Source organism: Thermobia domestica, chromosome 3 (genome assembly GCF_964235325.1).
Source record: "Thermobia domestica chromosome 3, izTheDome1.hap1.1, whole genome shotgun sequence".
Lineage (NCBI taxonomy): Eukaryota > Metazoa > Arthropoda > Insecta > Zygentoma > Lepismatidae > Thermobia > Thermobia domestica.
In genome coordinates, this window is record NC_137456.1 from 47822436 (window position 1) to 47847472 (window position 25037).

The window sequence follows — 25037 nt, forward strand, 5'->3', positions numbered from 1 at the left end:
TTTTTAAAAAAATAATATAATTTGTTCTCATATTAAATCTGAATCCTGTGTACGCACGAGTACCCGAAGAAAATTTTCTAGGGGGGTTAATCTCCCTTGTTGCTATATTATGATTGGTATTTTATTATTTACATTTAAAAAAATCTTAAGAAATTTAAGTTGCTTTCGTGAGCCAGGGGGCCTGAGCCCCTTTCGGTCGCCCATGTGCGTACGTGCTTGAATACATGTGATAACGATAGGTCGCTCGCTCGATAATCATTATTCACATAAAACTAACATAACATGTATTATTTTGTAAATAATAATTGAGTCTGATACTATAAATGATATGTGTTTAAAGTAATTTATCCCTTACCTAAAAGTAAGTCAGCTTTAATTTTGTTTCTGAAATCGATACGATCAGCGCACTGATTAAGTAGTAAAAATGTCTATAGCTTGTGATGCTTAATATCATAACAGTGTTACTAAGCACCTGTTTCAACAATTAATTTTAACTGTAAGTTATATTCTTCATAATAATTGTTGATTCATATTAGCAAAATGGCAATTGAAAAAAAAAAAGTACACTTATGAGTGGATTGTAAATACGAAACTATAGCTTAGTTATATGCATATACAAAAACATATTAAAAACTTCAGACCTGTAAAACATTTATATGCAACAAAAGATCATTGGTTATTTTGCAGTTTAGCCTCACGTTCAGCACGGAGGCTATTTGAGACATGGAGCTACAGTTGAATCTAAATATAAATCGTCATGCGCAGTATTCGAGAAACGATTTTTTGTAAACAAAATGAAATTGGGGTAGATAACTACGCCAGCTGTTAAGATGAAACGGACAATGAAGAATATCCTTATAAAGCTTTCATTGTGACATTAGCAAGACGCCAATATGTGGTAGGCAGTGGCGTATTTAAGGAGGAGTTTCCGGGCTTCAGCTTCCCCGAAATTGTATTTACTATTTTAGACTAAATGGCATCTTACAGAATTTTCATAATTCCAGTAATAAAGTTAGCAAAGCCTCCAGAAGTTAATCGTAAATACGCCACTGATGAGCCCCAGTACCAAGAAAGCTTTCGGCTAGTTGGCGCGTTCTTGGTTTTTGGCTTTCTACGCTTGCACGTGAAATGCACGCTTTCATACAATCTGCCTTTTGCTGTACTGGCAAGCGATACTTTAGACCCTTTGCAGAGCGTCATAGCATCACTGGTCATTCATTGGATATTGACTTGACGTGACTTGTAAAACGATTGCGTCAAGCTTGAATGGAACACTGAATGCAAGGTTGCCCACATACAACTTCGTTACTGGAATCCAGTTTGCGGCATGCTTGCACGCGCTCCAATCAAGCTCGATGGAAAGTTGGCCGACTTGAAATGCAAGCTTACAGCAAGTGGTTTGCAAGTTGTTTCTGCTACTAGGGTTATTGTTATGTATGAAAATGTAGGTACACTATTAAGTGACAGACAGTATGAGTTTTTATTAATTTCTTCTAATGCTGATACATCTAACAGTGACACACTTACCTTAAGAGTGACGCAAATATTATTTGCAAATAACGTGAATAGGAGAGTGAGTAGGTAAATGAGATCTTTAAGCTTGTCTCTCTCTCTCTCTCTCTCAATATTCAATGACATGGAAGTCCATCTAAGATCAGTGAATCTTATGAATGTCCTTTCGTCTCTTAGTAGTTAGTAATTAGCCTTTCCTGTTTCGTTCACCACTTTATAGAAATGCTTCCACATTTCATTTTGTTATTTTTTAGTTCTTTCCAAACATTTCTTTCATTCTTTTCCACTTCGGATGATTCAATTTTGAGTTATGTAATATATTATTAGTTAATTGGGTAACAGCGTGTTTTATATCAGGAGATCAAAAGACTGTTGTCATTCCGTTTCCGTTTGTCGATATATGAAGCTCATTAATTCTTTATTTAAAGGACTTAATTATTGCGCTCTGTTAACCTGTATTTAAAGTTGTACCTTCTCACTATTCTTCAAACTAGACCTACCCTGCTCCCGCCAAGTGAACTTTGTGGTGGACAAACACCGTGTGCGTGGGTTTTCTAGGGGTTCTCCCGTTTCCTCCCACTTTCTTCATTCCACCATTTCATTCATTTCTCATAATCACCGTCTCCTTTAGCCTAACCGGCATACGCGTGGGACGTAAAACTCAAAGATTTCATTTTTTCAAACTAGGCCTACCAAGGGTTTCCTTTTACTTTAAATATAACTGGTCTAAAAAGAATAACTCTATGAGTGAAATAGAAATGGTGTTTAAGTTGATGTGGTTTATAGGTTAATGTCATGGTGTATTGGGCAAATAAAGTCGATTTCAGTTTTTCACTCATTCTTCCTATCCTATACAGGGAGTCCATAAAGTAATTGAAGGTAGCACGGTAGCTCAGTGATAAAGTTCTCCCCTTTGGTGTAAGGGATCCAATGGATCGATCCCAGACCAAATGAGTTTATATTGGACTAATTCGTCTCGGAGTTCTCCCGTTTCTTCCCACTTCTCATTCCACCAATGTTTTCATAATTGTTTACTTTCGCTATCTTTCAATTAGTCTCCTATAGTTTAAAGGGCATAACGGTGGTACGGCTACACATCATGGCTTCACGCACCAACCGTTAGAAATGCCCGCTCTCGAGATTTTTATTCCACCAATATCGAGGAGACTGGATAAAACAATAAACACGAGAATCTAGAACGTATATTAACGCATTGTGAAGGAATATAATTGTAAAGAAATACCCGAAAAATATGTTTAAGTTGTAGTTGAATGTACCATATACCATCGATGCTCAAGCAGAGAATTAAAGTTCTTGTTATCTATGTAAATGTTGCAACAACATCCACTAATACTATTGCTACCACTCATACTTCAATAACACCAACTACAAAAACAGCTACTACTAAGACTTCTACTACTACTACTACAACTACTAGCACTACTACTACTACTACTACTACTACTACAACTACTAGCACTACTACTACTACTACTACTACTACTACTACTACTACTACTAATAATAATAATAATAATAATAATAATAATAATAATAATAATAATAATAATAATAATAATAATAATAATATGAAAGTAAAATATACGTATTAGTAATTGCTTTCACTGAATATTTTCTATTTGACATCATTTCTACTGGAACATTTGTTTCTCATCGTCCTACTACAACATTTATTTTACTATGTTCCGTTGTTCGTCGTTCAAAAATAGTGCAGTGGTAGCTTTCCTTGCTAGTCTAGTGAGCGCGTGTGTGCCTTTGGTGTACATGGCAAGTTCGATTTCCGGTAAAACAGCTTTTGTAACTTTAACTGTATTCGATTTTCTGTGTTCGTGTCCCTCTCTAATAGGAAGTCAATGGAAAAACAGTAAAATTAAGTAAAACGAGTGAAATGTAGTGAAGTTATGTACTGAGGAACGTTCGGTAAATCAGTTTCTAAAAACAGCAGTGTGAAACATCAGATTCCAATCAAGAAGAGTGCCAGGTAAATTTCGAATCTCTCTAAAGAACATTTTCTCCTTCACGTCATGGTGTCTTTATATGTCTTTCTCTTTTTCAATTTCATTTAAAATGTCTGAATTCTTGTTTCTACAGAACTCTTTAGTATTTTATCATGACCGAAATGAGAGTGTTTCGTTGTTATTAGAATTATTAGAACATTGGAATCGTAAAATTGTACGGTTTGCTAAATACATCTTACAACAAGTCTTTTACTCTGCTTTACGAGTGATGTCTTACAAGAAGGCAGACTATGGTAAGTGAACTTCTGGGCCTTTTTTGCGAGGTGGTATTGCACATTTAAAGAGTTAATATTACAAACTGGGAGAGCGCAATGGCCAAAAATAACCGAGAAAAACCGTCTTAAAGTTTTCTACTCGCCGTATATATCGTAAGACGTGCAAACTTATCGAATGATGGCGTGGCAGAGTGAGAAGAACCTGAAACTCAAAGGGCCGCGGGTTCAATTCCCATTCGAGTCAAACTTTTATTTTCGTTTTTTTTTTTTTTTTTTTTTTTTTTTTTTTTTTTTTTGTGCTTCAAGCGATAAAGTAGCCATTTGTAACTATAAGTAAAATATTAATTCATCATGTGTTTATAACGTATTTGCCCTTTGTCCTTTGCCCTTTGAACTCAAGTATTTCTCACTCTCCCACGCAGTGACTTGATAAGTTTGCGCGTCTTACGATATATGAGACGAGTAGAAAACTTTAAGACGGTTTTTCTTTGTTATTTTTGGCCATTGCGCTCTCCCAGTTTGTACAATTAACTCTTTATATGTGCACTACCACCTCGCAAAAAATGGCCCCGAAGTTCACTTACCAAAGTCTGTCTTCTCTTGTTACAGTAGTGGCTTAACCGTCGGCTTCGTAAGTGTGGGTCCTCGGTTGGATTCCCATTCAGTGAATTAAGAAAATAATTATCATTTGCAATATTGATACTTCCGATGTATAATAAAATAAAAAAATGTTCCATTTCTCTTGGTCATAGGATTGAGACGACGTTCTTCAGTGTACGCTGTATAGAAATACCAACAACGTGTCTAGAACATGTCATCTGTAGCAACCTTGATTCGTAGTGTCTGGGAACGTAACGTGTTTAACAAATAATTGATGAATACGGAAGGCACATACAAACGTTATTGATTCCTTGCAATTGTGTAATTGTTCATAATGTTCTACTTCTACTGCTAGAAATTATAATAAAAATAACATTTTCGTTCACCATTTCCAATACGTTCCAATATATCCATTCAACCAAAATTTGTAAATCGGAACAATTCTTTACTATATTCGTATAATATTTCGTTAAAATTCAATATAAGGCATAAATAGTCCTAAATCTTTTATCTATTGAAGAGGCGTTAATTTATCTATCCGTTACTCGCACGGGGAAAATACATTTAATTTTGGACATAAAGGGCACCAAAACTGTCACCAATCAACTTAAAGACCCAAAAAACTATGAATTCAACACTAGTTTGGGTCATCTTCAATTACTTTTACACGTCACCATCTCCCCTTAGAAGTACTAATGGGGCTAAATTTGGATTTAAACGGCATCGGAAGTGTCACTGTTCATCTTAGTGACCCCGATAACTATGGATTTGACACTAATATCGGTCATTTTCAAACATTTTATGTATCTTCTACACCACACCTTCTCCCTTAAGTTGTACCACCAAAGTAAAATGATAAGAAAGGCTCCAGGTCCGAAACTCATTTATGTCGAAAATTTGATCCAGATTGGTCGAGCGGTTCAAGACTTATTAAGTCGCAAGCGTAGTCATTTTCATGTTTATTTATATTTTTATATATCTATCTCCCCTTCTCTAAGTTATGGAGATCAATTTGGATTAGAACGGCTTCAAAAGTGTCACTATTAGTTTCAGCGACCCCCAAAACTATGGATTCGACACTAATATGGGTCGTTTTAGATATTTTTTATATATTTTCCTCACCTCACTTCCCCCTCCTCTACATTGCACCGTAAGAGTGAATAGATAAAATCCATCCCACGGTGGAACCTTATCAATATTGAGAATTTGACCGAGATCGGTCAAGTGGTTTACGATTTACGAATACGAAGTCACAAACATAGTTACTGACATTTTTATATTTATAGATAGGCCTATATGTTTTTTAATTTGTCAGTAAGTTATTATGTAATTAATTGGCTATCAAAAATTTTTGCATTAGGAATGTATTTTATGAGATATAAAATTAGTTTGGCGTATACATTTCTAATTACATACTTCTTTGTGTTTATTTCTGTCTAATTTCACACCATCTAAATGTCACTGATTATTCTTATAGGTTTTAAACCGAGAAGTCTTGTATTTGTTTTGGAAATAAAAGTAAAAACATTAAAAAAGAATGCAAGATAGCACATAGCAATAAAAATATTTTAATAAGAAAGGATTAAATTTGAAATTTACATGTATAACAAATATTACACTTTCAATTATTTCCTCATATCTTCGTTTTTTAAAAAATAACAAAATTTAATATCTCAGATTGAATTTTCAAGCCTCGACTTTAAGTTTCACAAGTTCTTTATGAAGACAATGCCTCACCACACTCAGATGCCGTTAGCACAAGTACTTTTTAGCAGCTACTATCTATATAAGAGCGGAGGGAAATTGCAATTTCCTCTGTACAAATCTTCGGGTATTGCAATGGATCTAGGCTCACGTTTTTGGATTTAGTCTCTGAAAATGTTTCTAGGTTTTTCAGAACACACGTGTATCCTGCTAACTACTCCCCTGTATGTATAGTGTATGACTAACTATAAACATTTTCCCAATATTATATTAATTATAGTGATTTAATTTAACGCAATCTATAAAGAAACTTTTACCATTGCACTACCTGGGCAAAAGTTAGTTTGGTAATTTAATCGAATGGATGACAAAATGCAGTTTAACCGATAATTGAAACAAAATTTACGGAGAAATGAAAAGCAATGACAGCATGAGAGAAATGTTAGATGAAATGTCAGCATGAGAGTAATCCCATTTTATGGGGGAATAAATTTGTAAAATTCACTAAGAAATATCTTACTTGATTTCACAATAAGATTGTATAAGTAATCAAAATATATCGGGATCTTACCTCTTACATGTATAATAAAATAGAAATATAAAATGAAAAGTGTGGTCTTTACCACGTAATACTCAATGATGAAGTTAAGTGACATGTAAAGATAGTGTACAATGCGTCATAGTAGTGTCCCAAAGCTGTGCCACCACAAAGCATGAGTTCTATGACATATAAAGTTTTTTTTCTACTACCCTTCTTTATGTGTACAACCAATGTCGCTGACGCACTTATTCCTTATGGATGCACCACCTCTCTACCGCTCGAACCCACCTGCTGCGCTCCTGTCCTCACTTGGTTTTAGAAGTACTTTCGCTTTTTAGTGGCTACCTAGCACAAATTGGTTTGTGTTTTGAAGTTAATTCGTGGTTTATCCAATATGTGCACACGCTGCAGTTATACTTAGCCCTTCTGAAGTAAATCTGTACCCATTAATGCAACTTCTCCCTTAAAACATTTTCTAAAGTAATAAGAATGCATTTCCTGTTAGAAGAAGTTCATATTTCATGAATATAAGTATTCACTTGAATGGCAATCTACACTGAGAAAAATTCGTTACCTCCACAGCAGTATATTGTACTAATATACGTAATCCTTATATTTATTTCGGAAATCAGTACGGAGCCTACGTAATCCATATGCTACATACTTTTCCCGCTTAGATGATACATCATGTCGTTGCAGGATGTCTGACATCTATTTATCTTCCGTATATTACATATATATACGTATGTTATATACGTCAGCTGTATGTTACATACGTCCATCTGTATCTGAGATTTTGACGGCCTATATACAATTCTTTCGTTCCTACGGAAAGTTCGTTTATTCGTTACACTTATACGGAAAGTACATATAAAATATACCTTTTCAGTTATATGTTTGTTGTACATTAAATCCAAAAACCACAGGATTTACACATGTAACCTACGGTTTCCACGTACGCCACATACGTTTGATTCTCAGTGCAGTACAGGAAAGAAATGTTTTCGTAATTTTTGACGTTTCAAGGACATGTATTTGATAGGGGGATCCGCTCCAACCCACTTCTAACAGTGTGTTTACATAATGGTTTGTAGGGTGTGGTTTATGGTGGTAGTTTGAAAGATGAAAAGGACTTTTTTCTCTGTTTCTGAGTAGTGAGTAGTTTGCAACACTTAACAGTTGGATGATACTAATAATGCGCAGTAATAAATACAGATGAATACGTATTCGTGAGTATTAGTTTAGAGTGAACGACGGAAATGGAAGAGGGTTAAACCCAAAGAAGGTATATTAACCCGTTAACGCCCAATGTCACCTACAGGTGACACTACTTTCAAGGCGTCTTCTTGTTCACCAATCGTCCACCAGAGGGTCCACCAGCTACTTAACTATGTATGTTGCATTACCACATAAAAAGTTTCGAAGTCGACTTATTATACAAGGAAGAAGACGCCTTTCAAGTAGTGTCACCTGTAGGTGACACTGGGCGTTGACGGGTTAAAACAACGACAAATAAATGGTAGCAAATAGTAACAAATGATAAAAATAGGTTCATGTGAGTCTAATCCGGGGCCGGCGGAAGACCAGCGAACATTGTTTCTGTTTATTTTGAGGGGATATCTTTTTCGTATACGGTTATCATAATCTTCTTATGTACTGAAAACTAGTACCTACTATGTTTTCACCCTGCTAACTTAGAAAATTGTTGCACATTTTCGCCACAAATCTCTTGAAATGTTGCACTACGTTTCTTAGAAATCTGACCTTCATAGGCGTAAGTAAAGGGGAGCCAGGTTCCCCTAGAACACTATTGACTCCTAGAATACCGTTGACCACATGTAAGGTTCTCTCAATTCTTAGAAATAAGGAGCAATGCCTCCTCCCTACCAAAATATCCTAGATACTCCAATGATCATCACATATAATTCAGCAGAGATGGTCATTTTCAAAGGTGAGTTTAAACGAGCACTTATCCCAGAGATGGCGTAGGTCAATGAAAACTCTGCCAATGATCCACTAATCCACCAGCCACCGTGACCCACTTTGACCCACTCTGACCCACCTTGACCTACTCTGACCCATGATCCACACCCTCTTCTCCACTGACTAAGAAGTTTACACCTGTAATAAAACAAGGCTATGAAATTATTACTAATCGGAGTTTTAATTTCTACGGTCAATCGCTCAAGCACAGCTCGGGTGGATCTGATCTTTACGATATAAAATGGTAGTGTTTGTCATACGTCATATTTCCATGAATTTCATATATAATTAATTCGTTGTTGAATTATACATAGTTTTCAGTGGAAAAAAGAATAAAACTTGAAGGTCTCATATCATAATTAAGTAGGTCAACGTAAAGAAAAGAAACAGTGTAAAATTAAACTGTCTTTGAAAGCCAAGTTGTAAGTCCTATTTCTATTATTCCTATTATTATAACAAATATGAAGTTATTTTTTCAGTTAGGTATACTTAATTCAGTAAGTAATTAGAAACAAATGAAAAAGAAACAAAAATGAAGGCCTTGAAAGTAAAACGTACACAAATTCACCTGTGTTCAGAAGATGTTGTCTACAATGCACTGAGCAGAGTGGGTCGGTGGGTCAAAGTGGGTCATGATGAGTCAGAGTGGGTCGCAGTGGGTGGAAGGTCGCAATGGACCACGTCCTGCTGACCCACGACCCACTAACTCACTCACAAATGTTGACCCGCTTGACGCACGAACAATTGACTCACTCCATCTCTGCTAATCGCCAGCAGATATGTGCACGTATCCCCTATCTTTCCAATGTATTTTGCAGGGATAATTATTATTCAGGATAATATTTCCTCCTGGAGATGAAAATTCAAACTTTGTCTAAAGAATAGTTCAATCAATAGTTAGAGAATAACCCGTGAACTTCTGTGATGTTTTTGTTTTTTTATATTATTAAGTTAGTTTTATTGTTGGACGCATGCTTCTGAAGAGTAACATTAATTGCTCTGTGCAATGAATAAAACAAAATAATCAGAAAGTGAACGGATTATTCTCTAATTATTGGTTGAACTATTCTTTGCACGAAGTTTGAATAATCATCTCTTCGAGTGGATTCAGCTACCTATATCTACACAGTCTGCTAGAAAAATGTATACACTGTTTAAGAAAACACTATACATCGTATTTCTTAATTACACTTAATTATTGCTCAAACCAGGGCCGGATTAAGGGAGGGGCTTAAGGGAGCTATAGCTCCAGGATAGTTTATATACTTAAGATTTCAAAATTCCGTACTTATGGTACTGCGCTCACGTCATCCACTGGTATACGCCGCTCATCAAGGAAGAGGTTCAAGCTTCCAAGTTCATATAATGTCAGGTTTTTGTAGGCATCTTAATGCGGAAAATGTCCATTTTTATGTAACATCTTGCTCACGGGGGTTAAAATTCCCAAACCTCCGTTGTGTACGTCATTGAAACCATACATTATTTATTTATTTAACAATCACCAGATACAGCTCAGAGCCATTTTATACTGGATATCTAACAACAACAATAACAATGGAAAGGATTTAAGAAGATAACGGCCAGGTCCTGTTTAATAGGTACCATCCCGGCTATTTTCTGGTAGGACTGAGCAAAACTCTGGAAAATACCAGTTAGGGTTGTCGGCAGTGGGAATCGAATCCACGACCTCCCGAATGCGAAACCAACGCTCTATCACTCTTCGCCTTTCGTGAGAAAATAGATCCGTCATTGATTCTGGGACACACATTGTAAATGTTCTGGGTATCACAACAAAAGTAAAAAGAGTGCTTAGCATTGAAATCATGTTCAAGTGGTTTTCCACATTCTAGTTGCTATATCTAGAACAAGTTCTTATGTGTTAAAATAATTATATAATTAATAGGGAAACATATTCCTGAATTATTATTTTTAAAATATGAGCTCATAATATCGACCTTTGTGCATAGCAATATTCGTAAGCCCGAGATCTAATAAAGTAAACGATTGTATAAATAGGTAATCAGATACAATTAGTTCTCAAGGATATGCAATCACCAGATTAATTCATCTGTCAACTTCTGTGTAATTCAAGAGTCAAAATGCAAGAACAAACAGATTATCTCAAGTACATCAAATTTTTGATTAATTGATTCATTAATTAGTGGTTAAACAACTACTTTATTATTTATCTTGCACTTCATTCGATTTTTATCAAATACATAGACACTGAACTTATTTCATCACGATACGCTATCACACCTTGTCCCTATTTACATGTTTTCTTCAGTTGTTAACGAAAATTAGGTCGAGTTGTTGAAAGAAGTGGAAAACATCCGATAAATCAAGCATATAAAAACTCTTAATGTGGAAGGTGTATTTCACAGTTGAACTGGGAGCTGAAGAACATATTAGGTAGTAAGTTCAGCTAAATACTTTAATTATTACTGTAAACTAGGTTAATTTGTAAAAGATTTGATAGTTTGTAAAATAGTTACATAAAACGAATAGTAATGCTATTTAAGTCACGTTGAATTTGCTAATATCATCTTCTTAAGTGAGAAAAAAATGATAAATTAATAAGATATTTAAAGCAAGCAAGCTTCGTTTAACAATGTGCTACTATGATAGACGTCCAAACTATGTGAATTCAACACCGAAACTAGAAAATAGTATATCCATAACTTCGGTTGCAATAGAGGAACAATATCAAAGATAAAACTTATCTCTCGGACCCTGCATCCATATTAAAAAGCCATTACTCGCAGTCTCTTATTGTTTTTGCTATAGAACTTATTTATCGGACGCTAGATCCATATTTAAAAAGCCATTACTCACTATCTCTAATCGTTTCTGCTATATAAAGATCAATGTCGAAATCGGAAGTAGTTGTATAATTCTACCAGTTCCGGTTTTATTAGACAGATAAAGGTAAAGATGGTGTCTTTTCTTCAGACCCAGCATCGATTTAAAGAAAAAAAAAAAAAAACTTGTCGCTATCCTGTACTGATTTTGTTCTATTATGATTAACATTGAAACCTTATATGGTTAGTTTCTCATTTTTGATTTGAATAGAAGGTTAACAGATAAGATGGAACTGAACCTATTGTTAGGACATTGACTCGATTTTTTTAAAGCTATATCTGTCTTACTATTTTTACTCTGATATATATTGACAGACGGACATAGCCGTCCTATAACACTTCGGACCAGTGATGTTTTCAGAGGTGACCCAAAGGGGTGAAAATTCCCGCTCGAGACATTTCTCTGATCGTGCTGAACCTGAGTTAACACTAATTTTGCAATACTACTTTCGTCTCCTGTCTATTAAAAGTCCTCCACCCAAGGAAAAAATTTTCTGGTATCTTCACTACTTCCAACACCCATGCATAACATAGTTTGGAAGTCTAATATTGTAATACTTTCGTATATAATGCACGTTCAAGTTTTGGGGTCACACTTTGCAAGGAACAATGTTGGAATTCATTTCTTATCTTCATCTTGGCATATGAAAGGTTTTCTTTCTATTACTTTAACAATCTGATGATATTCTGAGTGGGAGGAGTTCAAAAAGTGTCTCGCAGTTCGATTACTGTCTCCATTTTTTTAAAGCACATTTAATAATGTTTAGCTGGAAAATGTAGAAACGATCTATACAAAATCAGTTGCATTTTCCAAGTGCTTTTAATTTATCAAGAACTTACGTAGAATGTCAGCTAATGTATATTGCTAGTTACTCCGTAAAGTGCACAAACAAAAATTACGAGTTGTACACGCAGTATTGTTTAATAACATATGTGCTATCTACAATTATCATACGTGGGTCCCTTCCGGTTAGCAATACAGCGTTATTCGTTTCTTTATACGTAACCGTCAAGTGCTGTCGTTATAATATTAAGCTTAAAAATCTAATTGTAGTGTTGCATGGTGGTACCTGTAGCTTATAGGTGTCGTTATTGTGTTCAGGAAAAATACTTTTAATGCCAACACACAACATTAGAATTTAAGTATGTATACAGAATTAGTCTTACCCATGTATCGTGCGGATCCTTATTTATTTTCCTTAAAACGTTCTCAAAAAGTGCACATTATCCACGCAACATGCAGTAAATTCTTTGTGCCTTTTACAAAAAATCAAAGAAAATTAGTTATTTTGCAAAGTAGATCGGTAGATCAAGGCTGTGCCGGACTATGTTCTGGTTAAACATAGGTACAGTCAGAACTTCTCATACACAAAATTCATGTGGATGTACACAAAAGTCAAAATTAATGAAAGAAAAACCTTTCATATGGGGGTTCACAAAGATAACGCACAACATTTCATATGCGTGTGCACAAAAATAATTAAGCAGAACTTTTTTATGCATGAGTGTGCACAAAGATAATTCATCAGTACTTTTCATATGGGTGTGCAGAATGATAATTAATACGAACTTTTTATATGAGTATTCATGAGTATTCACAATGTAATTAAGCAGCACTTTTATGTGTATGTACACAAACGTAATAAAAAAGAACTTTTCATATGGTTGTTCACAAAGATAATAAAAGTAGAACACTTCAGAAGCAAGATTTAATTAAGCATAACTATTCATGATATGATGAAGCTTCATGATATGATATGCGACGCACATGATAAACCATTAAGTAAATTTAATAATCTAGGCTAGATAATGATTTCCCACCTTATTAAACGTCTTAAAAATTGCATGAGATAAATGTTTAATTTCAATTACGAGTATAACTGCATCTGTCGTATAAACTTACAGATTTAAAAAAAAAAACAACAGATATTTACAGTTCTACTACCATGATTTTCCGTCGCATCAAGTTCTGACTTTTGTTTCAACTCACGTGTTTCCTTTACCTAGCAACCAAGGCAACTATTGTACTATAGCCCGCGTCACCCGATTTGGCGTGTGGCATCATCCAATAAGTTCGCAGTGCTCTGTTACTAAACCTTCAGAGAAGAATCTAATCATCCATAATTGATTTTGTTCGTATTTGTTGACAATTATGAATGATTAGATTCTTCTCTGAAGGTTTAGTAACAGAGCACTGCGAACTTATTGGATGATGCCACACGCCAATTCAGGTGACGCGGACTATAGGTATGCTTCAGCGACCACATTTGCTTCTCCTAAAAGAGCAATAATGTAGTTTACATCTTTCCCAGTTTCAAGGTCATTGTTGTGCTCCTACATGCCTATCTAATCTAATGCTATTTATCGTTATCTAATCTTACATTATGTATCCACATAATATTATGTTATATATAACTATAATCTTAACTTATTCGAGAAAAACTTGTAAACGTAATTATCTTTCTTTTTTTTACAGGTATCTTTTGAACAATGGCACCGTCAAGTGCAACAATTTGTATTGTTGCAGCATCTCTTTTGGCACTTAGCACAGGATACAGTCTTTATGACGGTAAGTATCTTTAATTCGTTGTGCTTGAAAAATGTTGATTGCCTAGTACTTACAACTGATTTCTATATGAGAAAGAACATTATTCTGTAAGCGTATGGACACACCATGCTCACTGGAAATCGGACCAGAGTTTTCCAGACTTTTTTTAGGGAGAGTGCCTCCCCCCGGAGGAGACTAAAGTAATACATCTATAATATAATAATAAATAGAATAGTATCATTTGAAAATAACATGTGCTCCCGGAATATTTTTTCTGAAAGAAACACTGAATCAGACTTACTTCATATTCTAAGCCAATGAGAGTGTTGTTCATACAGGTTCCGTTTAAAGAGAAGTTCAACTAGGTGTATTGATTACAAAAGATAGACAACAGATGGTCGTTTAAATCTTCATAGTTTTACTAGTTCAAATGTTCCTTGTTAGTCTTCTCGAAAAATGTATCCTGTGATCCTGTGGGTCCAATTAGTGGAGTGTGCTGTGCAACGCCTCAGGTTTTCAAATGTATGATTTCTTCAATGATGCATAAGCTTCAGATACTAGCAATTGTGTGGTTTCTGAATGGCCCTTGTCAGAGCCATTCGCATACCTAAAATTTACGTTAATATTTATTGTCAATAATTTCTTCATGGAAATCAGTATTCGTTAGGTCTAAAGTTTGAGTCACCAACCCTTCTAGTGATAATTGCAGAAAACGATATTTTTTTTCTAAACTTATTTAATTTTGTCTTCCAATAAGGAACAGAGACAACTCATTAAGGTTCACATTGTTTAATCATCCATAATAATACATAATGATCATTTTTAGGATCCCTTGCACTTATACATGTCTCAAAATACATAGGTCTCACTTTGTTAATTCTGCATGATGTTAATTTACAGTATACCAGAGATCTCCTTTTTCGGATCCTAAGGTATTGCTGACTGAACCCACGGCATTATCCCTACAATCCCTTCTCCTTACTTTCCAAAACAACATAATCACAGATACACAAAATGGCGGATCTTAAGAGAACTCACATTGGTAAATATTAAAAAAATATTTATCACTAAGGGAAGAAAACTTGAACACTTACTAATTCTTGTAAGAATTAATGCATTAGTTAAATTTTCTTTCTTTACCTTGTAGAAATAAAATTTCATTCTTTTATTGACGTGACTTCCCTTAAGTGCTACCAGTAGACATATCTCACCGTAAATAACAGTTTATTGTCATATTATTAAAATCCAGAACATTCCACAATCAAATCAAAATTCAGTTTAGTCGTTGTTAGCCATACAATATCCATTATCATGAATGGGATTTCTAGACAACTAGTGTGACAGAATACGCAAAAACTATCCAGAAAAATTTCCACAATGATAAATCTTGTTCAGTCTAACGATAGAAGAAATTACTGTAGGTGCCACAAAACATTCGCTACAATAGTTATGGACAAAATAGTGAAAGCAGCCAAGCGTCCTTTACATCTTACTGGAAGAGTAAATATATCATTTCTAACTGAATGAACTAGAGTTGAAATTGCTTACAGTATGGTGAGTTTTGTGGATGATTATTGCTCTTTCCCAAATATTTCAAAGAGTGCTTTATTACAAATGTGGTTGGGTTTTTATACGATAACTCCGGAAATTGTAATGGGCTGAACGTTCTTTGTTTCATCTATGTGGTATTGGATTTTTCAATGGTACAATCCACATCATAACATATCAGAAGTCATAAGAGAGTGCTTGTTATGATAAATGCACACGCAATAATCTGATTCCATATCTGACGAGTCAGAGTCATAAGTTTTGATACATGTAATTTCTTAGTAAGAAGTGAGCTATTAACTTTCTATGTATAAGGCTCTTAATGTCTGTTTCTTAGATTATACATTTAATTATTTATATTATTAATTCATATATTAAACCAGAAAATAATTGTTAAACATGCAATTCAAGTTCATTGATATATTTAGCACTCCATAATAGAAACATTATATATTACTAAACATGTACTATAGAACAGTATCGTTGATATGATGTCAGCAATATATATATGATTCTCGCAGCCATACTAAATATTTGAGTATTACGAACATTCCTATAAAAAAAAATTGTTACTTTTGTGATATATTTTGGTATTTTTCCATGTTCGAGGTCCTAGTATGTTTGAGACAAGCTTATGAATGTTCAGTTCAAAGTCATTTCTAGAATATGGTTGTTATCAGTTTCCTCAATTGTTCATATACAATACTCATGACAATATTTTCTATTCTTCAGATACTCAAACATCAGGACGTCGTAGTTGCTACTTTAGTAACTGGGCTGTTTATCGGCCTGGCATTGGGTCCTACGACATTGATGACATTCCGGGAGATCTCTGTACTCATGTCATCTACTCCTTCTGTGGTGTTAGTAATGTAACATGGGAAGTGATGGTGCTTGATCCAGAGGTACGTTCACACAAATACTTTAATAATTTTGTATAGCACCACAATAAAAGAATTTTCTCTCGTAAATTATCTTATTTCTGTACGATACATTCAGCATTCCAGGATAAATACATGTTAAAACATTTGACAATATAAAACAGTAGTGTTTTCATAAATTTTCTCTGTTAAATTAGTAATATATGTTATTATAACTAATTTATGAATCGAAGAGATTTGGACTCCCTTTTCTCTTCAAAATGCTGTGTTAACTATTTTCATAAACATTAGTTTAGGTAAAATCAAATTTTAAGTATTCGTATTTTATAGTTCTTCAAAATATCTCTTAAATTTTGTCTAAATTCAAAGTAAGATCCCAAGAATGACGAGTATTTCAAAATTTAGACTCGGTGTAATCCATAACATTGAAATCATAATTAGCAATAAAAAAAAACTGAATGATATTCCAGTCTAGACTAGGCCGGTAGGCATTTACGCCGATCCCACGAATTTTCAGTATTCGCGAGCTACCCTAGCCAGCTCTTTGAAGTTGGTCGTTCAAAATGTACAGAAAAATTTGGGCAAGAGAACAGAACCTAAACAACCCCTGCTGAGCTTCTAACCCATTCCTATTATTATTATTATTATTATTATTATTATTATAACTACTACTACTATTACTATTACTACTACTACTTTTACTATGGATTCGTATAGTAAAACTGCAAGCTTATTTTAATGAAAAAAGTTTTATGATTTTTTTAAATCCTTGTGCAGGGTTTGAACCCACACCAAAAACGATTTTCATTACTAGCATGTTGCACTAGGGCGCTTGGCTACGAGCGCCGACAGCAGTTCGCCTTTACTTTCCGCTATATGTAGATCATGATTCTTGATGTCTTATCTGTATCGGCCAATAAGATCAGAGGATATCTGAAATTCTTGGGATCCGCGAAAATGCGGCCGGTAATACACACTCTGCAGCTAGGACAGAAGCTCATCCTTTCTCTTTTGATGAAATCTTCAGATTCGCCTTTCTCTGAAAAAAAAATATTAGCTAGATATGCAATAATTGCAAATTTGGAGCGAAGCCATCAACTTTTATTGATTATTCCTAGAATTTTTAAAATACATAAATTGTTTTCGTGAACTAACGAAACATGCAAATAGTTGAATTTGAAATCACCGAGAAGCATAATGGCTTTAAAAAATTATGTTCGCAGAACAAAACGAGAAGGGTTTGGCACTATTTCTAATACTGAAAATTCTATTTGCCATTCTTTACAATGAGAATTCCTCCGTCAAATGCTTTTCCAATGTTAAGTCTATGAGTATCCCGTTTTCGATTATTATTCCTCAATGCTACGTCAAATCGCCATGTCAAATTTGAATAAGAACAGTTCAAGATCTCGGAGGAGTGTCCGGATAAACAAACGCTTAAGTTGAGTAAATCGAAGTTTTTCTCCAAAAATGACTGTTGTTGTTAGAACTGGGATTTTTGCGACTATAACGATAGAAATATTCATATTGATCTAACTAAAACTAGTGAAATTCTCTGTCAAAACTGACAAACATTTGCAAAGTCCATGTAATTAAACAATAATTGTGACTGTTCATAACATACTGAGATCACAAAGTTATTTTTATTGACTATTTTTGTGATTGCCTACAGCGTGATCTAGACCAAGGTGACCAAGTGGGAGGCTACCGACGATTCACAGATCTGAAGAAGAAGTATCCAGGAATTAAGACCACGATTGCCGTTGGTGGATGGGCCGAAGGAGGGAGGAAATACTCAGAGCTCGTATCGAGCCAGGACAGAATTGATACGTTTGTTAAAAGTGTTGTTGGTAAGTATCAAATTTAGGTCTCAGTAAAAGTACATGTGTGTGACATTATACTAATTATTGACGTTTTATCATTAATATTTCGCTATCACTGACAGGTCATTAGGTGTACATTGAAAATTTTTCCTAGAAAATTAATTTACACAGCTATCACTATCTCTCAAATACATTCGACTTAGTGTTACGTAATCTATAAACTCTGTTTAAAATGTGTAAATTTTTCTTTGATATGTTAAATTTCTCTTTAGTAAAGAGAACTATAGTGCTGCCAAAATGTCTTGAACCTTGGCAAAAATGCGAACTAAAGCTCATTCCTCGACACACCCATGCATTGAGCCAATAAGGGTTCAGCTGTTGCTAAGCGAGAGAGCCTCTTAGCAAAAGGGAGTGGAATTCATTCAGCCAATAGCAGCGCTTGGAACGGAAGATAAGGTGTCAAGTCAGTGTGGTATATCTTTACCAGTTGTAACAATGATCAATTCTGGTTGGTTTTCTTCAGATCTTTGAAATAGATATTTAATTTCAAAAAATATAATCCAAACAATGTAGACATTAAAACGCATTCTGTCACTTTCGAATTTTCTTGCATTATTACATTTATAAGGTTGATTTCCTTTTCAGTATACCTGTAAAAGGAAATAAATAGTTGTTATACAGGGTGTTCCGGGAATAAATCGACAGTCTTCGCATATGTGTTGAGAACCTCAGTTGCGACTTTCGTTGGAAACGCCTAATTACGGAAATGGCGCCAATTTACTCCGCCAACACCGGGATCCACTCTATAAACAAATTACGTTAATTACTTTAAATTAACTCCATCTCTTTAATTAGTCGTTTAGTAATTCTTGCATTGAAGTCCTGACCACGTTTGCAGAAGTTTGTCCCGGAACACTCCATATAATTCCCATGTTATTGGTTTTGGGTAGAGAAAGATACAAGCAGAATGTACACAAATTACAGTTCAAGATTATTGTATCCATTTGTTTATCACTTGTAAACTCCCATATGACTTTCCAAGAAGCTATCGTAACTTAATTTGATTGGCTGGTTGTCAAACGCATAATCTATATCACTGACAACGAAAATACACGTAACAATTCTGACAAAAACTGGAAATCACTGGGCGAGACGTAGAGGAAGAAGAATGTTCTGCAGAGTTGGCAGGAATACAAAATCCTCCTACACGTAAAGAAAGCCCTCAACGAAACGAGTTGAATATTGCATATACATTATTAATTTATTTAGTACTTCAACTAAATATATTTAGCCATACATTCTTATATTTTCTTCTTTATTTTTTTTTTTTTTTTACCCCTAAAGCTGCTAAGTCTGATAAATAGCCTAGTTTCTCCCTCCCCTGCTTGTGACGTCAAGAAAAACAGTGGCAACAGCGTCACTGTTAGTTGACATTGCCCGAATCTGATTGGCTGTCATTTGAGCAGGCCATAGAACTTGAATTTCCACGAAGAATATAGGAGAAAATACGTCTGTATACTTTTTCCCTAAGCCCAAAGAACTTGAATTTCAATAGAGAATATAAGAAAATATAAAACTCGTATATGTCTAGTCTATGACCTACGTGACACTCTAGTCCCACTAAATTTTCATATTGATGTATTCTGTGAATAGCCGCTTACAGAGCAAACAAATCCATTTACGAGAAGGAAAATTAAGATACACATACAGAGCTTTAGAATAATAATAAAAGAAAAAGCTACAAGATCAGGTTCAGCAACATTTACAACAACAATGAAATATTTGTATTTAAGGAAGTTTATACTAATACTAATTACATTTCTTGTGATTGCAGAATTTTTGGACGAATATAACTTTGATGGTTTTGACCTGGACTGGGAATATCCTGGTGCAACTGACAGGGGAGGCAGATACGCTGACAAAGATAATTATTTGAAGTTTGTGAAGGCGTTAAGGAAGGCATTCGACGAAGCAGGCAAAGGATGGGAGCTTACAGCTGCTGTTCCAGTGGCTCGGTTCCGTCTGCAAGATGGATACCACGTTCCAGAATTATGCCAGTAAGTAATCCATTTAGCGTACACTGAATTTGCTCGTTTTAATGGACGAATAATTTCAATCCTCAGAAATGAGATCTTGCTTTAACTTTCATTCACGTCATAAAGGAGAGGGCCATAGAAATCATGAATTCTCAGTGGTTAGAGACATAAGAATTAAAATATGTACCAGGAATATGGGTAAGGTAAATATTGACTTTTAAAGAGCTTAATGATCATCAAATAATCTTGTTTATTAAAAGATAGTTTTCCGTAAAGGTTTGATTTAATTTTAATGTCATTTTTAAATATTGTAGCTGTGTTACACCTGCATCTTAACGTAGGATCCACAAAAATAAAATAAATAAATAAATAAAAAGAAAAAAGAAAAAGCAAGTAACCTTATACTACCAAACATGATCATAGGTATTCTGCGATTATTGATAGATCACTTGCTGCAACTGAGAAGCTTTCATGCTTCACGGTCTTCCCTTAACCTCTTCGTCTTCACTTACGATTTCCCTGTTTTGATATAATCCATTAATTGTATAGTTCCTTCGCCCTCTCCCTCTCTTTCCTACCACCATACTCTCTAGCAAGTCCCTCATGATACAGTTCATTCTTACCTAATGTTCCAACCAGTTTCTCTTCCTATTCTTAATAATATCTAAAATTATTCTTTTCTTTCCACCATTTCTAACAACTTCTCATTCGTTTACCGCTCGACCCAGAATACCCTCTCTGTTCTTCTCCACACTAACATTTCGAAAGCTTCACCACTTTTGCGTAATGGTAATGTCCAGTACAATACTCTATACAAAACATTTTATTTTGTGAGTCTTTTCTCAACTTCTTTTTGAAGGCCTCACAAAATAGTCTTCTCTTCCCCCTAAAGAGGTCGTCATTCCTAACCTTGCTTTTATTTCACGTTCGCATTTCATATCATCACAATAATACTATCTGGATATCGAAAAGTAGTCACTTATTCTGTTCCCTCCCCCCTTCCTATCTCTATATTTGACACCGCCCGCTTCGTTCCAATCACCATAGCTTTTGTCTTTCTAACATTTATTTTCATCCCATATTCTTCACAGCCCTTCCTCAAGGTTTCTAACATCTTATTGATTTTCTCTTTATATTCTGCAACATGCACCATATCATCTGCAAATCATAGACACCTGATCATGCTACCTCTTACTGAAATACTATATCAAATGCTCCACTTATTCAGTATGGGCAAGGACTATATACCCTCGCTGTTGACTAGTATTGCCCATGAGACGAGGCGGTACGAGAAATAAGATTTTATTTTCTCGTCTCGCAAAATTATCTTATCTCCTTTTGTAACTTTATGTACCGTACAAACTTTAAGCCATGATTTTTTAAAAAAAAATAATTCATCTAGAAGTTTCCAGAATCTTATCGTGTAGCGAAATATCCATGAAAGATGTGGTATAACAACATTTAAACCATATTGATTATTTAGGTATGTTTTGTGATGACTTCTACATTCGTTGATGAATGCTATTCATTGGGTTCGTACAATCATATTGTCAATTTATTAGTTCTTATAATACGAATAATGTAACGTGAAATAACAGTGTTTGAAATCAAAGGTTTGGGTGAACTAGTGTTATCCATGAGACTCATGAGATTTTTTGTCTCATCTCGAAAAGGACACTGGCGCAAATTCCGGGGGGATGGGGGGACAGGTCCCCTTAAATCTTGGAACTGGGGGGAACTGTCCCCCCAATAATCCGATTTGATGCCACAAAAGAAAGTGAGATGAATTGATGTCCCTCCAGAATAAACCTCAAATCTAGGGATGCGCACGAGACAAAATTTGTGACTGTCTCGTCTCGAAAATGTGCTGAAAAAGTGATGTCTCGACTCGAAAAATGTATATTTCACTATTGGAAGAGCCGCGTCTCGACTCGAATTTTGTCAGGAAAATCCTGTCTCGACTCGTCTCGTGCGCATCCCTACTCAAATCTGCCCACCTCCCAATGCTGAAGACAACTCTGCTTCTCTGATCCTCCACAGGATTGTTTTTCAGCTTCACAAATATTTTGAGCATCGCTTAAAAAAAGAAAAAAAACGGTCTTACTTGTCTCCCCCCCCCCAATGTTGAAGACAGATTTGCGCCGCTGAAAAAAGGGGATGAGAATTGGCATATTTTTCGCCTCATCTCGAATTTGAAAAGTGTACTTCTTCTTCTCGTTTTCGAGATAGGAATCAGGACGAGTCAAGAAATTTCTTATTTCGTGGGTAAAAATACTCTTAACAAAGGACGTAACTACAAAGCAATCAGCTAATCAATACTTAAGAAGTTTAGTTATGTTTAGAACAGTTTTACTCATGTTATTGTAACTTTTTTTTTTTTTTTTTTGTCGGTAGCCCGTTTACCTACTACAACCAACAACCGATATTTCACCATGCCAACTTTCTGTACTCTAATGCGAAAATCCTGACCATTATTGTTTATCCATAGTAACTTTTTTTAAAGAAAAGTTAAGAAAGTAAATCTTAACACTTTTTTCCACTTCTTTCAGACTTCTTGATGCAATTCATTGTATGACATATGATCTTCGAGGTTCATGGACAGGATTTGCCGATGTCCATAGTCCCATGTATAAACGACCAGGATTAGATCAGGGCGGGTACGAAGCATTGAATGTGGTAAGTTAATGTAATATAAAATTAAAATGTTTCATTTTGTGGCTATTGTAGTGTAGGCTGTCTTAACACAATGTGCTTTCTGTGCGGGCACCGGCATTGAGTTTCCGGAATCCTATTTCATAGTGGATGCGTCAATTCAAATCAAATTTTGGAATAGTTGTTGTTGATTTTGAGTTTAACGTCCCTTTCAGCAGCAAGGCTATATGAGACGGAGCCTACTGATTAACGTGGAATCCGAACCACATGAGTTCCTTTGTGATAGTCGAAATAGCAGTTATAATAATAATAATTGTATTATTTGCGTTGTGTTGCAATCCGCGAATTTGGAAACACCATTAAAGAATAAGGCCCGAATATGAGGACATTTCCTTCGAATAAAACCACAGTAATTGTTTGGATCACATTCTGTGCCTTGATGCTGAAATGAAACATTATACTCTAATTAAGCAACCGATAAAACGTTGTCAATTATTCGAGATATCTTATAAAGGAACTTCCACGAAATATAGCAGAATATACGGTATTTCTTACATCGTTCATGATACTTATTTCTTGCCCTTAAATGTCCGTAATAGTAGATTAGACAAACTTAGCATTTACTGTAGCTGAACAGCAATTAATGGATACATTTTGAGTGACTATTTCATTTAAAAGTAAACCCTGCCCCCGAGCCTTAGGCTCGCTATACACGATAGCTTCAAATTGCGCTTAGTTAAAAGCTCTAATTAGTCACATTTAGCAATTTTATTTATTAATTTATTTAAAGTTTGCCCATCAACCACTCCAATCTCCAAGCTAAACAATATTTGTATTAAATCAGTGTTTGTAGATTTCCTTATGAAAATTTCCCTCAATTGACTCAAAATTTTCCTTCTTATCAAATTTTCCCTAGTCTCTTGAATGTTCAATTTCTATTATAGAAGTTTGATGATTAGATTAATTTAGCTGTATTGAAGGAGATGCCAACCACATTTGTTTTATGTATTTGCTTTTTGCTTCTATTTCTTTTACTTTTTCCTTCGCTTTCTTTTTTACAAAAAAAAAAAAAAAAATGAACCCAGCCAGCAATGAGGGCTACTTCGAGCACATACACAAACTGTTGCTATTGTATTGGCTTGTTTCTGAAGAATAAATAAACAAAATTAAGCATTTTATGTTTGCAAATCAGTCAGCACGAGAATTTCCCTGGATTTTCACGTTTTATCGAAAAATTCTCTTTTTCTCTTTGCCAAATTTACCTCGAAATATTCCCTCAAACTACGAACACTGTACTAAATACGTTTGATTAGCATATTATGTGCTTAAACATGTGATTACATACATATTATTACTCAAAGCTAAGTATAGTTACAGTCCTTGTCCTATGTTGTTGAAATAACAAAATTGAAACAACACAATTTTAGGTTGAAAACAAATTGTTACAATAGTTTTCTATCGGCAAACTGCCTGCATAATTTAACACCCGATAGCAAAGATGGCGTCATTATTAGCGTGAGATAAGCAAACAATAGTGCAGATAGCGACATCTATTAAGATAACTGTTTGTTAATAGAAACTAACGTGATGACAGACTCAGGCGTTTGCGGTTTACTATTAAGGTTTGTAAAGTTATTTTAAAAGTGGTTCAATACATCAAATAACTTATTGTTATGACAAATATTCAATAAGTCAATTCATTTATTAAGAGAATCATATTTTGCTTATTACTGTGAAAAATTAATATTAAGAAAAAGAACTACATCATAATGATTTAAGGGATTATCATTATTCTTATTCGTGTCACACTTGGGACTTGGTGACCTGGCATTGTCCCAGTTTTGGAAAGCTTAAAAAAATCATTGTGCATTTGAACAGAGGAAAACATAATAAAATGTGTTTCTCTTTGCTTTGTGTCACTCAATAGTATCTGGCCTTATTATAAATAAAAGTTTAATTGTTTTTATTTTAAATTTTAATTAGAATACTATTTGTTTTACTCAGTTATCTTTAATTTCGTCTCACCAAATTCCGAAAGTTGATGGATTAAGGTACTTCATGACTTCTTAGACCAAATTGGTTAATTCTTATTCA

General features: G+C 34.7%; 1 protein-coding gene across 3 annotated transcripts in view; it reads left to right on the top strand.

Moving 5' to 3' along the window:
- The window catches only part of LOC145680368 (endochitinase-like), a 55739-nt gene that overhangs the window by 24338 nt on the left and 6364 nt on the right, over positions 1-25037 (top strand). The window contains exons 1-6 of one of the 3 annotated variants that reach the window (XM_081750791.1): positions 10912-11006; positions 13932-14024; positions 16284-16456; positions 18105-18282; positions 20090-20312; positions 22841-22967. In XM_081750791.1, the coding sequence (XP_081606917.1) occupies positions 13946-14024; positions 16284-16456; positions 18105-18282; positions 20090-20312; positions 22841-22967 (780 nt within the window). In that variant the 5' untranslated portion in view covers positions 10912-11006; positions 13932-13945. Of the gene's footprint in view, positions 1-10911; positions 11010-13931; positions 14025-16283; positions 16457-18104; positions 18283-20089; positions 20313-22840; positions 22968-25037 lie in introns of those variants that run through there. The other 2 variants (XM_081750790.1, XM_081750789.1) reach the window with 2 other exon arrangements.